At 40.6% G+C, this 13,051-nt stretch overlaps 1 protein-coding gene across 1 annotated transcript in view; it reads right to left on the bottom strand.

Annotated features, from left to right (window-relative positions):
• The window catches only part of golga4 (golgin A4), a 41,192-nt gene that overhangs the window by 13,089 nt on the left and 15,052 nt on the right, over nucleotides 1–13,051 (bottom strand). The window contains exons 9-16 of the mRNA XM_061788900.1: nucleotides 9,745–9,889; nucleotides 9,459–9,649; nucleotides 6,113–6,196; nucleotides 5,325–5,472; nucleotides 5,059–5,237; nucleotides 4,821–4,919; nucleotides 4,579–4,734; nucleotides 166–3,854 (exon numbers count right to left, since the gene is read on the bottom strand). Of these exons, the coding sequence (XP_061644884.1) occupies nucleotides 166–3,854; nucleotides 4,579–4,734; nucleotides 4,821–4,919; nucleotides 5,059–5,237; nucleotides 5,325–5,472; nucleotides 6,113–6,196; nucleotides 9,459–9,649; nucleotides 9,745–9,889 (4,691 nt within the window). The remainder of the gene's footprint in view (nucleotides 1–165; nucleotides 3,855–4,578; nucleotides 4,735–4,820; nucleotides 4,920–5,058; nucleotides 5,238–5,324; nucleotides 5,473–6,112; nucleotides 6,197–9,458; nucleotides 9,650–9,744; nucleotides 9,890–13,051) is intronic.

Raw genomic sequence — 13,051 nt, forward strand, 5'->3', positions numbered from 1 at the left:
AAGGAACAGAGAGAGTACATAATGTAGATACTCATGGAACACCTGCACAACCTATTGAGATCCAATATAAACTGTGTAAAAAAAACAATGTTATGGAAGGTGGATGCATATACACAAAACAAAATGTTTTACAATGCACACAGACATTTTGAAGCCATAACTTACTTGAGTTTGTTTTCACTCTCCTCCAATAACTGTTTCTTTGCATATTCAAGTTCCTGATCATGCTCTTTCCTCATTAGTCTGATGTCTTTTTGTAACCTGGTAAAATCTTTGTGGATTTTCTCCTTCTCATTCTTCATCTGATTTAGTTTGCTCTTAAGAGAATCAAGAGAATCCTCATCCAGTTCGGCAGAGTGATTTTTCATCTCATTTTCCAACATGCTCTTTGTTTGTTTAAAACTACTACACTCCATCTTCTTGTCAGGTTCAAATGAGATTTGAGCCTGCATTAAGGCAACTTGATGTTGATCACACTGAACAATCTTCTTTCTAATTTCTTCTTTCAGAGTCCTAACTTCTTCAAGGAATGCTTCGTTCTGCTTCTCTACCTCTTTAAGCTTAGATTCAATTTCAAGTGCTTCTGCTTGTTTGAGCTCTGCTTGGTGTAATGAATCTCGCTGAAGTGTAGACAGCTTCTCTTCATACATGCTCTTCAGTTCGTCTAAAGACTTCTGCATCATTTGCCTCTCATCAGCCTGAGTCTGTTCCAGTTGGCTTGCCTGCTCGTCTTTGAGCTTGACAAGAACCTCCTCGAGAGATTTGTTTTTCTCCTCTAATGTGTCAATGCATTCTTTACCGGAGGCCTCATTTTTCTTGAGCTCCTCATAGCTAGCCTCAAGCATCTTGATAAGGTCATCTTTTTCATCAAGCTGTGAAGTTAGCTGCTTCTTAATTTGAGCAATTTTCTGCTCTGCTTTCTTCTTTAGCTCTGAAACTTTCCGAGTGCTTTCTGCTGTCAACCTCTCCTCGGTTTCCCTCACACACTCCTCTTTTCTTTTCATAATCTCTTCTTTCAGCCTTTCAAATTCGTCTTCCTGAATCTGAAGTTGGCTTTTGCACTTTAGGTTATCCTCCTCGAGGTGGTGCAGTTTTTCCTCCATCTCTTGCTCCAAGTGGCTGTTCTGCTGCAGCTTTTCAACCATCTCATTCTCCCTGATGCTGTGCTGCTGTTTGAGGTCACATGCAAGTTGTTCGCACTCTTTCATCTTTAAGGCCAACTGCTCCTGTAGCTCGCAGAGACGATGGTTTGAGCATTCAAGTTCTGCAGTCAGCCCGCTCACCTTCTGTTCCTTTTCGCTCAAAACTTGGTCCAGCTCAGACTTGCTGATGGACTGATTGTCAAAACTCACCGTCAGCCTTTGCAAAGATTCATTCTTCTCTGAGACAACGCGCTCCAGCTCTTCGAGCCTCGTCTTCAGAGACGCTACAATGTTGTCATTCTCAGAAAGACTGGCTCTGAGGGCATTTACCTGCTTAGAGAGTGAATCTCGCTCCTGCTGTGAACTCTGAATGGTTTCGTCCGTTTGAATTAAAGCCTTTTGTCTCTCCTCTTCGTACTGCTGCTTCAGCTTAAATATGGCTTCTTCCTTACCTTCTAGTTGATGTTTCAAGTCACTGATGATGCTTTCCAAGTTATTCACTTGCAACTCATTTTCTTTCAAATTCATTGATATAACTCTTTTTAATTCATTTAGCTCCTCAATCTTGAGAGCTTTTTCACTGATAGAAAGAGAATTGTTCTCATTTTCATTTGTTAAGGCTTTGATTTGCTCCATGTGAGCATTTACCTGAGCAGTCAACTGTTCTAATGAAATGCATAGATTGTTATTCTCCTCACTCTTCTGGCGGAGATTCTCCTCTAAAGTGCAAAGTCTATCTACTTTTCTAGAGACAACATTTTTAAGGTGCAAAATATTTTTCTGGCTACACAGAATTCTCTCTTTTAAATCAGAGACTCTAAAGTCAACTTTCTGACAAAGTTCAGAGGCTCCGTCCACCATTTTGCACTGGACGTCCTTACAGTAATGCTGCATTTGGTTGCTGATCATACTGACTTGCTGATGGAACTGTGCTTCCAAAGCCTTTCTCTGAATGGCAGCTTCCTCAGATTTATTCTGCAAGTCCTCGCATTCCTTTTGTCTGGAACCTTCAACAGCTTGAAGCTGCTCATCCATGTCCTCCAACTTGTCTGACAAAGTTTTTAATTTCTCTCTGCTTTCTTCCTCTGTCATGTTGAGCTTGTCCTGCAGGGAGTCTCGCTCATTCATAGCCTGGCTGAGGTTCCTCTCCACTGACTCCATTTGCTCTCTCAGCAAAGTGTCACTTGTTGACAAACCTTCAAGCTTAACCCCTGCTTCTTGAAGTTCTTCTTTCAGCTTTTGCACAGTTGTTTCTTTAATTGTAAGCTCCTCCTTTAGGTCTTTCATTGCATTAAGTACTTGATCACTATCCTCTTTGCTCCTGTTAAGTTTCAAAGAACATTCTTGCAGTTCCTGTATCTTTTCCTGCAATATGTGGGAGTGTTTTTCCATTAATTCCTCCTCCTGCTGTCCTAACTTCTCCTGCCAATGGCGTTCCAGCTCCAAGATTTCATGTCTGTGGATATCACGTAGTTTCTCCACTTCCCCCAAATGGTTAGCCTGCAGCTCTGACATTGTATTACTCAAGCCTTGGGAATTTTTTTGGGCCATCTCTAAAATTTTCTCTTGAATTTGCTGCTCTTTTTGTTGAAGCTCTGCATCTTTCTTTACAAGTGCAATTTTCATGGATTCTTCTTTCTGCTGGATCTTTTTCTTAAAGTGATCTTGCATTTCTTTGGCCTTCTGTTTGAACTTTTCCATCTTTGTTTCCTGTGTTTTAATTTTAGCTTCCATCTCAGTTATAGTGTTGTACAGCTTCTTCTCACAAGCAGCTTTTTCATCCTCCAACTGTTTCTGAAGATGTGTTTCCTCTTCCTTTTTAGTGTTAAGCTCTTCACTGTGTGACTTCACCTGCTCAGAGAGTTGCTTTTGGCTCTGCTGTAATTGCTGCTGTAATTCTTGGAGTAATAACTCTTTGTGTTGACAGTCATTTTTTGCTACTTCAAGCAGATGCTGCAAATCTGTCAAGTTGTTCTTAGACTGAGCAAGATCGTTCGAGATTTTATTTGATGCTTCTTTACCTTCTTTTAAGTTGGAATTTTCCAGCTGGAGATGTGATAAAGATTGCTTCAAATCCTCCAGTTGCTTTGCTCTGACGTCAAGCTCTTCTAGAGCGGAATGTGATTTTTCTTTTAGCGTTTTTTCTCCTTGAATGAGGTCTTTAATTTCATTTTCCTTTTCCCTTAAAATTATTTTCAAAGCATTAAGTTCCTCCTTCAGAATTTTCTCCATTCCTCCAAGAGACTGTTCATGCTCTTGCTTAACATTTTCCATCTCTGCACTGTGTTTTGCCACCTGATCCTGCAGAGCTAAACAATGTGCATCTTTTACTTCAACCAACTTCTGTTCCAAAAGCTGTTTACTCTTCAAAACTTCAGAAAGTTCAGCTTCAAGTGCTTGATGCTCAGCCTGCTTTGCATCCAATTTCTGATTCATCTCCTCTGTGTGCATATGAATTTGCAGGTTTCTCTCTTTCAGAAGTGTCTCTGATTCAACCCTCTGTTTTTCCTTGAGCTCTTCCAGAGCAGTACTGTGCTGCTGGGATAGGGTGTCCTTGTGCTTTTCCAGCTGTGCCTGGTGCTCTTTCTGTAATGCCAACATTTGCTCTTTGTGGTTATTCTTCAGGTGGTCCAACAGACTTGACTGTTCATGGGACGGCACTGATTCCTCTTGGGACATCATCACCAGGGAACTCTCTAACTCCATTATTCTCTGAAAGCATATGGGTGTTTCATTTAATGCAATACAATTATAGGTAATCAATCACAACACTGAATATACACATAATTGTGCTGACATCACTGTGCTTTACAACATGTTGTGTTTATTATACCTCAAAGGCTTATGAGGAAGAACAAAAAAAAGACTGGTGTGAGTCTCATCTATTGCATCTCTAAAGATGCATCTGCTGCTATATGTGCACTATGTGGACAAATGTATTAGGGCATCTCACTATTACACTCTACACATTCCAATCTTCTGGAAAGACTTTGGGCTAGGTTCTGTAGTATCTCTGTGCAATTGTTTTACATTCATCACAAAAAACATTTAATAGTCAGATAGAAAAGGTCATGTCTGGTTGAGGTTAGGGCTCTTTGTGGGCCCGTCAAGTTCCTCCACCCGAAATCATCTAACCATACTGAAATGGACGTCACTTCGAACCGTTGGGAACAGTCATGCTGGTGCTGGTGTTCCTGTAAAATTGGAAGCATAGAACGACCAAAATGTATGGTATGGTAGCGTGGCATGGTAGCATTTTATTGTCAGTCCTCAATATATGTGCAACATACAGAGGGCCGAAGAATTTTAATCTGAATCAAAAGTTGAGCCTCTGTGCTTTAATCCAAATAGAGTACTTGAGCATTGTCACGCTTAAAAGGGTCAGTGTTAACATGTCACAATATTTAAAATAGGCTATCAAAAAAACAGAACTCACAGTTTTTGCGACTTCCAGCTCTTGCTGCATCTCTTTAACGCTATTCTCGCCCTCTGCAATAAGAGCTGTCTTCTGTAACTCTGCATCCTCCAGAGCCAGAGATGCCTGCTGCTCTTTTTCCTTGATTAGCTGAACAAACTCCTCTTTACACTGCTCCTGAAAACCAAAGCAGCAATCCAATGGCATGTTGACATGCTATCATTGGAATTTATTTTGCGCAAATGACAAACATTGGCACCCACCACAGCTTTGCTGATTCTGCCACTTATCTTCTCTTCTTTGGCAGCCAGGGCTTCACTATGGGATTGTTGCATGGTGGCCACCCTTTCTTCAGATGATTTCTAATGTTAAGAAAAATAGAGCCTGTTCACATTTTTTACAATTGCTTTGATCAAAATGTGGAGGGAGGTGCAGTCAGGTGAAATTGGAAGGGTGAATGGAACTGTATAGAACAATATTGTGCAGATATCATGCTCTGACCTTCATGATTGTGACAACCTCCAGTTTGACCCGTGTGAGCTCCTGCTGCAAACTCTTCCTCTCTTCTTCATTGACTCTTTCCGCTTCACTCATTTGCTCCTCCATCTGAATCTGCAGCTGCTTTCTTGCTTCCTCAGCTCTATGTGCTGAACCCAATGCCCTTTCAAGCTCTTCAAATGCTACAATAAATGCATGAATAATAAATACATGATTAGATTATTAGTGCAGTACAACAGTTTGCAAACACAGGAACTAATTTGTATCACCTGATTTCTCAGCCTTTTCCTTCTGGTCCTGTAGCTCTTCATTTTGGGTATTAGCCAGCTGGAGCCTGGACCGGAGCTGTGCAATCTCCTCTTCTTTCATTTCCAGAGTCTCATGCATCTGCCGCTTTGTCTCAGCAATCACCATACCCTAAAAGTCATTGACATCAGTAATGCTTTGAAGAGAGTTGTCTCAAATTTAGTGTTTGGAAAAATATATGAAATAAAACGGGAATTAAATAAACAGTATTGGACTTTGGAGATTAAACTTAAATCTTTAAAGGTCCCATATTTTGGCCATTTAGACCCCCATAGAGTGACTCTCTAACATGGACTTAGTATAAAAGTGTCAATTTCATTTGAATTAAAACACCTTGGTATCCAAAAAAGGCCACTCTGACAGCTACTTCTATTTGACCCAATATTGTATCCGCTTTGTCTATATTTGGCTAATACAACCCCCTTTGCTCTGATTGATTGCGACCATGTAGAAGACCCAACCCTCACTACCTGAAGAGCCCACGTCTTTGTTTTGTTGACAGCGCTGGCTTGGGAGCAGAGACGTAGGCGGAGATCTTCGCTAGTGACGTGCATAAGCGCGAGAAATTTTAATGACCTGATTTCAGGCCTCTTGGCGGAAAAATGTCTGGAACTCAGGAATGCGTGGACGATGTTAGTTAATATTTCACATTTATTGAGGCACCATAGAGCCAATATTCAATCTCAAATACTAGAAAAAGTTAGTTTGGTAAAATATGGCACCTTTAAGAATCAAAAAGCTTCACACCCACCTTGTCCTGCTCCAGCTGTTCATTTTGGTTCTTGACATCACGCAACTGATTGATCAGCTTAGACTTCTCCGTTGTGTGCAGCTCCTACAAAAAAATCATGTACAAAAACAAATAGTCTAATTGTCAAAGCCACCCAAATTATTCACACTCACATTTGATCTTTGGACTATAAATTTTGTTCTGATATGCCTCACTTGCTCCACCATCCACAACGCCTATCGCACAAGCCAAACCGCCGTTAAAGACCAGTTAAACCCAACAAGCTGACCCAAATTACAGTCCAGTTTAGTGGTAGTGGCTTGTAGAAGCAATGTATTTCTACCACTGCTGCATAACCAGTGGCTACTACACACATGCAGACAGGACTGATACTAACTTCAAGCTTATGAGCATTGAGACCTAAACTAATAGTGCAGAGTACTGATAGAAATCTTTTTTTAAAATACTATAATGATACAGTCAAACTGCCCTTTGTCACAGTTCTTGCAAGATCATCTGCTGTTTGTTTTGAGACACTGGGAAACATCCGAGAAATGCCAAGCAATCCTGTCATTCCACTGAAGCTAAATGTTGTGAAATTGAGAAAAACAATGATGCAGACATGTCACAGTGACATTCTATTAGCAAACTTCCTGGAGCTGAACCCAGAGATGTTCAGACTGAGCAACACAGCAATACACACACTGTGTCAATGAGATAATGGCACCCACCTCGGAGATCCCTTTTCAAGAAACCATAAATTACTAGATTGATTGGCTTTATTTAAACCTGAAAGATATATTATGTGGGGAAATATTTTTGGATGCTAATGAACAAATTTCACAAACTAAATTGTAACTGTGACATGTGCTATATGAGCTATTCAGAGTGACCCATTCTTTCAAAAATGTTTGCAAAGCCAGAGTGGATAGGAGGTGCTTGATTTTATACACTAAAGGTAATGGAAATACCGTACATGTATACAAGTGTCATGAAAAAGTATTAGCCCCCTTCTCAAATTCTTATATTTTTGCATATTTACCCCACTTGTTTAAGATCATCAAACAAATATCAGACAAATGTAACCCAAGTGAACTTCAAATGCTGTTTTTTAATGGTGATTTCATTTATTAAGAAAAAATAATATTCAACGTAACCTGTGTAAAAAAGTAATTACGTCCTTGTTAAATCATGAATTAATTGTGGCCAATCACAATATTTGGTTCATTTTCATTGATCATAACTAAGCCTGATTATCTCCAGACCTGTTCAATCAAGAAATCACTTAAACAGAATCTGTCCGGACAAAATCAAGTCGGACAACAGATCTGAAAATGCTGCAACAAAATGACACAATCCAAAGAAATTCCAGAACAGTCCAGAAATAAAGTAATTGATATCTATCAGTCTGCAAAGGGTTAAAAAAGCCATTTCTAAAGCTTTAGGATTCCAGCGAACCATAGGGAGAGACATTATCCTCACAAAGATTTCCCCAAGAAAATAACAATGACTCATCCAGGAGGCCACAAAGGAACTCAGGACAACTTCTAAAGAACTGCAGGCCTCCCTTGCCTCAGTTGAGGTCAGTGTTCCTGACACAACAATAAGGAAGAGACTGGCCAAAAATGGCATCCATGGCAGAGTTCCAAGTCAAAAACCACTGCTGACCAAAAAGAACATAAAGGCTCATTGTCTTACTTTTGCAAAAAAACATCTGAATGATTCCCAAGACCTTTGGGAGAATATTATATGGACTGACTAGACGAAAGTTGAGCTTTTTGGAAGGTGTGTGTCTCGTTACATCAGATGTAAATGTAGCACAGCATTTCAGAAGAAGAAAATCATACCAACAGTTGGACATAGTGGTGGTAATGTGATGGTCTTGGGCTTCTTAGCTCCTTCAGGACCTGGATAACTTGCTGTGATTGATGGAACCAGGAATTCTGCTTTTTAACAGAAAATCCTGAAGGCGAATGTTCAGCCATCAGTTTGTGACCTCAAGCTGAAGTGCACTTGGGTTCTGCAGCAGGATAACGATCCAAAATACACCAGCAAGTCAACTTCTTAATGGCTTACAAAACAACAAAATGAAGGTTTTGGAGTGGTCTGGTTAAAATCCAGACTGGAATCCAATTGAAATGCAGTGGCATGACCTTGAAAAGGCCGTTCATGCTCGAAAACCCTTCATTTTTGCTGAATTCAAACAATTCTGCAAGGAAGAGTGCAGCAAAATATCTCCACAGAGATATGAAAGCCTCATTGCCATTTACAGAAAACGCTTATTTCAGTTGTTGCTGCTGAGGATGGCCCAACCCGTTATTAGGTTTAGGGCTATTACTTTTTCCCACAGGGCAAGGTAACTTTGAATATTTTGATTTTTTTCCTTAATAAATGAAATCCATCCATTAATCAATTTTCTTCCGCTTATCCAAGGTCGTCTCACGGGGGCAGTAGCTTTAGCAGGGAAGCCCAGACTTCCCTCTCCCTAGCCACTTCATCCAGTTCTTCCGGGGGGGATCCCGAGGCGTTCCCGGGCCAGCTGGGAGACATAGTCTCTCCAGCGTGTCCTGGGTCGTCCCCGGCGTCTCCTCCCGGAGGGACATGCCCGGAACATCTCACCAGGGAGGCGTCCAGGAGGCATCCTAATCAGATGCCCTAGCCACCTCATCTGGCTCCTCTCAATGTGGAGGCGCAGCGGCTCTACTCTTGAGTCACTCGCGGATGACCGAGCTTCTTACTCTCTCTCTCTAAGGGAGAGCTCGGACACCCTGCGGAGGAAACTCATTTCGGCCGCTTGTATCCCGGGATCTTGTTCTTTCAGGCAAAAACATAGGACTCCTTCTTCAGCTTGACGGCATCCCTCACCATTGGTGTCCACCAACGGGTTCGTTACAATAAGTTTGGGCCTGCCAGGTCGGACCAGCATCTTCCCCCACCATCGGAGCCAACTCACCACCAGGTGAACTGCTGTTTGGTGCATAGGCACAAACAACAGTCGGGACCCATCCCCCCCACCCGAAGGGGGAGGGAGGCTACCTTGCCCCGTTGACCCGCGTCCGGGCAACATTTTCCTGTTTTCAATCGTCATCGGGGTCTTTGGAGCTGTGCTTTGTCTGGTCCCTCACCGAGGACCTGTTTGCTATGGGTGACCGTGCCAGGGGCATAAACCCCTCGACAACTTAGCTCCTAGGATCATTGGGACACACATAAATTAAATCACCATTTAAAAACAGCCTTTTAAGTTCACTTGGGTTATATTTGTCTGATATTTATATTTTTTTATGATCAAATATAAGAATTTGAGATACTTTTTCACGACACTGTACACGTGTCTGCGTTTCATGAAAAGCGAAAACAAGTAAACCACCTTCATCTTTTCCAGTTCTTGCAGTCTCTCCTGCAGCTGCTCTTGCAGAGTTTCGTTCTCACTACTAATGTGGGCGCTGCGCTCCTTGTGTATACGTATCATTTCTTTGCACTTGTGCAGTAAGTTTTCTTGCCTCTTCACTCTCTTCTGCAAAGCCTCCATTAGTTTAGCTGGATCACTGACCCCCTCTTCTGTCAAAAAATAGAATGCCCCAATTAAAAGGTTTATATTTAAACACAAACTGAATACTGTTCATTTATTTTACAAAGATAAAAGGAATGCACACCCTCAGGTATTTCAGGCTCCACTTCATGGTCCTTTGAAGGGCTTGTGGATTCGGTCTGTGCTGCATTTGAAGAAATGGGCAGCTCACCCTCAGCGAGCAAAGCACCGTCAGAAACTCCTTGAACTCGTTTCCTTAGCAGAGCAACCTGTTTCAAAGAGACTCATTAATTTGTTACTAAAAGTTGTACTTGTTTTAATAAATTAAGTTGGCCCAATGTTGTCTCTGGATGGATGGTTTAAAATATTAATTTGTTGAGGGTGGAGGACTGGTTAGCACATCTGCCTCACAGTTCTAAGGATCCGGTTCAGATTTGGCCTCCCCTGTGTGGAGTTTGCATGTTCTCCCTGTGCCTGGGTGGGTTTTCTCCGGGTACTCTGGTTTCCTCCCACATCCCAAAACAATCCATGCTAGGTTAATTGAAGACTAAATTGCTCGTAGGTATGCATGTGAGTGTGAATGGTTGCTTGTTTATATGCGCTCTGCGATTGGCTGGCAACCAGTTCAGGGTGTACTCTGCCTCTCGACCAAAGATAGCTAGGATAGGCTTCACCATGCCTGCAACCTTAGTGAGGATAAGCAGTTCGGAAGTTGGATGGAGGATTAATTTGTTGATCACAACAATCAGTTATCATGCCAACCATCCACCCGTTTTCTCTATCACGTGTCCTCATTAGGGTCGCGGAAGAGGTGGTGCCTATATGAATTTGGGGTGAGAGTCGCGATACACCCTGGACTGGTTTCCAGTCAATCACACAGCCCAGAGCACAGATAAACAACCATTCACACTCACATTCAAACCTATGGGCAATTTAATCTTAAATAAATCTAACATGCATGTTTTCTGAATGTGGGAGGAAGCCAGAGTACCTGGAGAAAAGCAAGGGGAGAACATGAAAACTCCACACAGGAAGGCCTTCTGTTTATCAGAAGATACGATTTGTACATTTTGGTTTGAGGCTTACAAGTAAAATATTAAGATTTATTACCTGAAGTCTGTCGGGGAGTGTGGAATGTACCACTGTTTGTTTAACAAGAGCTCGGTTTTGGACGATCTGAACACAACCACAGGTCTTACTGCGAGATCGTCTCCACTGCACAAAGTGCACCTCACCCGGAGAGCATTTCCACTTTGCCCAAAAGACATCGGGGGTGGAACGCACTTAACTTGTTTTCAATCGTTCTTGTTGCAAGGGCTAACCACTGGTTAAATGGAAGCTCATAAGGACATGTTAGGTTCTATAGTGTTGTATGCACTCTTGTTAATTTTTAGTGTTGTGTAGCTCTCGGAATATGTGTCTTGTCTGTTTTTGGTGAACTTAAGTTTACGGTACTCAAGGTGGTTAGTTATAATATAAATGGTCTTAATCATCCCATAAAAAGGAAAAAATGTTTGTCCCAATTGAAAAAACTTAATTGTTCAATTGCTTTACTCCAAGAGACCCACCTTGATGACAAGGAACACCATAAAAGCATTAATAAAACCAATTTCAAAAAAGGAAATTGAGGAGTCTATTAAAAATTTAAAAAATAAGTCCCCCGGGGGTGGATGGCTATCCGGGTGAGTTTTATGAATACTTCAAAGACGAAATCACCCCTTTATTACTAACAGTATTTAATCATGCTCTCTCTGAAAATGATCCACCTAAATCTTGGTCCCAAGCGATCATATCTGTGATCCACAAAGAGGGCAAAGATTCTGTAAATTGTTCCTCATACAGACCGATATGTTTATTGTGTTGCGTCATGAAAATTTTAACATCGATATTAGCCGACTAAAAAAAAAAAGGAAAAGGAAAAAAAATAATAATTTTAACATCAATATTAGCTGACTAAAAAAAAGGAAAAGGAAAAAAAGAAAAGGAAAAAAAGGAAAGACAAAAAAATGAAAAAAGTATATAAAGTATGTATATGTATAATTTATACGGTATTTGTGAGTACTGCCAAGTTGCCATTTTTGTTTTGTTTTTATTCTATTACATGTTCTGGAATATGTAAACTCAAATTAACATTGATTCAATAAATTTGTTTAAAAAAAAAAACATTTCAAAAGAAAGAAAAAAACAGCTTATAAACATTTTTTAAAAAAAAGGAAAAAATTAAAATACAATTAAAACAGCATACAGTGCAACAAGTATCATTTAAAAGTGGAAATGCTCTAAAAAGCATGGGAAAAAAGAAGAGTTTTTAACCTGGACTTAAAAACATGCACACTTGGGGCTGACGTCACTTCTGTTGGCAACTTATTCCATTTGTGTGCAGCATAATAGCTAAATGCTGCTTCACCATGTTTACTTTGGACTCTGTGCTCCACTATTTGACCTGAGTCTGTCGATCTCAGAGCCCTACTGGGTTTATATGCCATTAGCATTTCTTTCATGTATTCAGGACCTAAACCATTTAGTGATTTATAGACCAGTAGGAGAACTTTAAAATCTATTCTAAAGCTGACTGGAAGCCAGTGTAAAGACTTTAGAATTGGAGTAATATGCTCTGACCTCTTTGTTCTGGTCAGAACCCGAGTTGCAGCATTCTGAATGAGCTGCAGCTGTTTAATGCTCTTTTTAGAGAGTCCAGTCAGAAGACCTTTACAATAGTCAAGTCTACTTGAGGTAAAAAAGCATGGATGAGCTTCTCCTGGTCTGCTTGACACATGCAATCATTCACTCTGGATATGTTCTACAGATGGTAGAAGGCTGTTTTAGTAATTGATTTGATATGACTGTTGAAAGTCAGGTCGGAATCTATCAGAACACCGAGGTTTCGGACTTGGTCTTTGGTTTTTAAAGAGAGTGACTCCAGGTATTTACTAACAGCAAGCAGTCCATTCCATGCGCCACTCCAGCACTTCGATAAAGCAGTGTCTGGATGGCATGCAGAGCCCACATGATCACAACAAGTTGCTAGGGTGCCAACTTAGGAGTAAGTAAGAGTGAATATTGCTTGCTTAAAATCATTTAATGACACTCCAGTTGAAGTTCATTGTACAACTAAACAGACATAACGAAATAATTACACCTATTGACTGTTCAAATAAATCACAGATTTAGTTTCTTCCTTCATTTTTGTTCACAAAAATCGCTGGCTCAAAGCTAACACACAATGAATAAAAAACACAACGGGCTAACAAAAATTAGCATCGAACTCACTGCACTTATATTTATCAAAATAATGAATATTGGTACACAAACGCTGTATAAACACAATCAAACAGTCATAATAAATCACACAAGTCACACAATACTCTCTGGCATATATTCTTCAAACTGTGAAAAACGACTTGTAATAACAACATTCGATTGTGACGTCT

Source organism: Phyllopteryx taeniolatus, chromosome 11 (genome assembly GCF_024500385.1).
Source record: "Phyllopteryx taeniolatus isolate TA_2022b chromosome 11, UOR_Ptae_1.2, whole genome shotgun sequence".
In the NCBI taxonomy this organism is placed as follows: domain Eukaryota; kingdom Metazoa; phylum Chordata; class Actinopteri; order Syngnathiformes; family Syngnathidae; genus Phyllopteryx; species Phyllopteryx taeniolatus.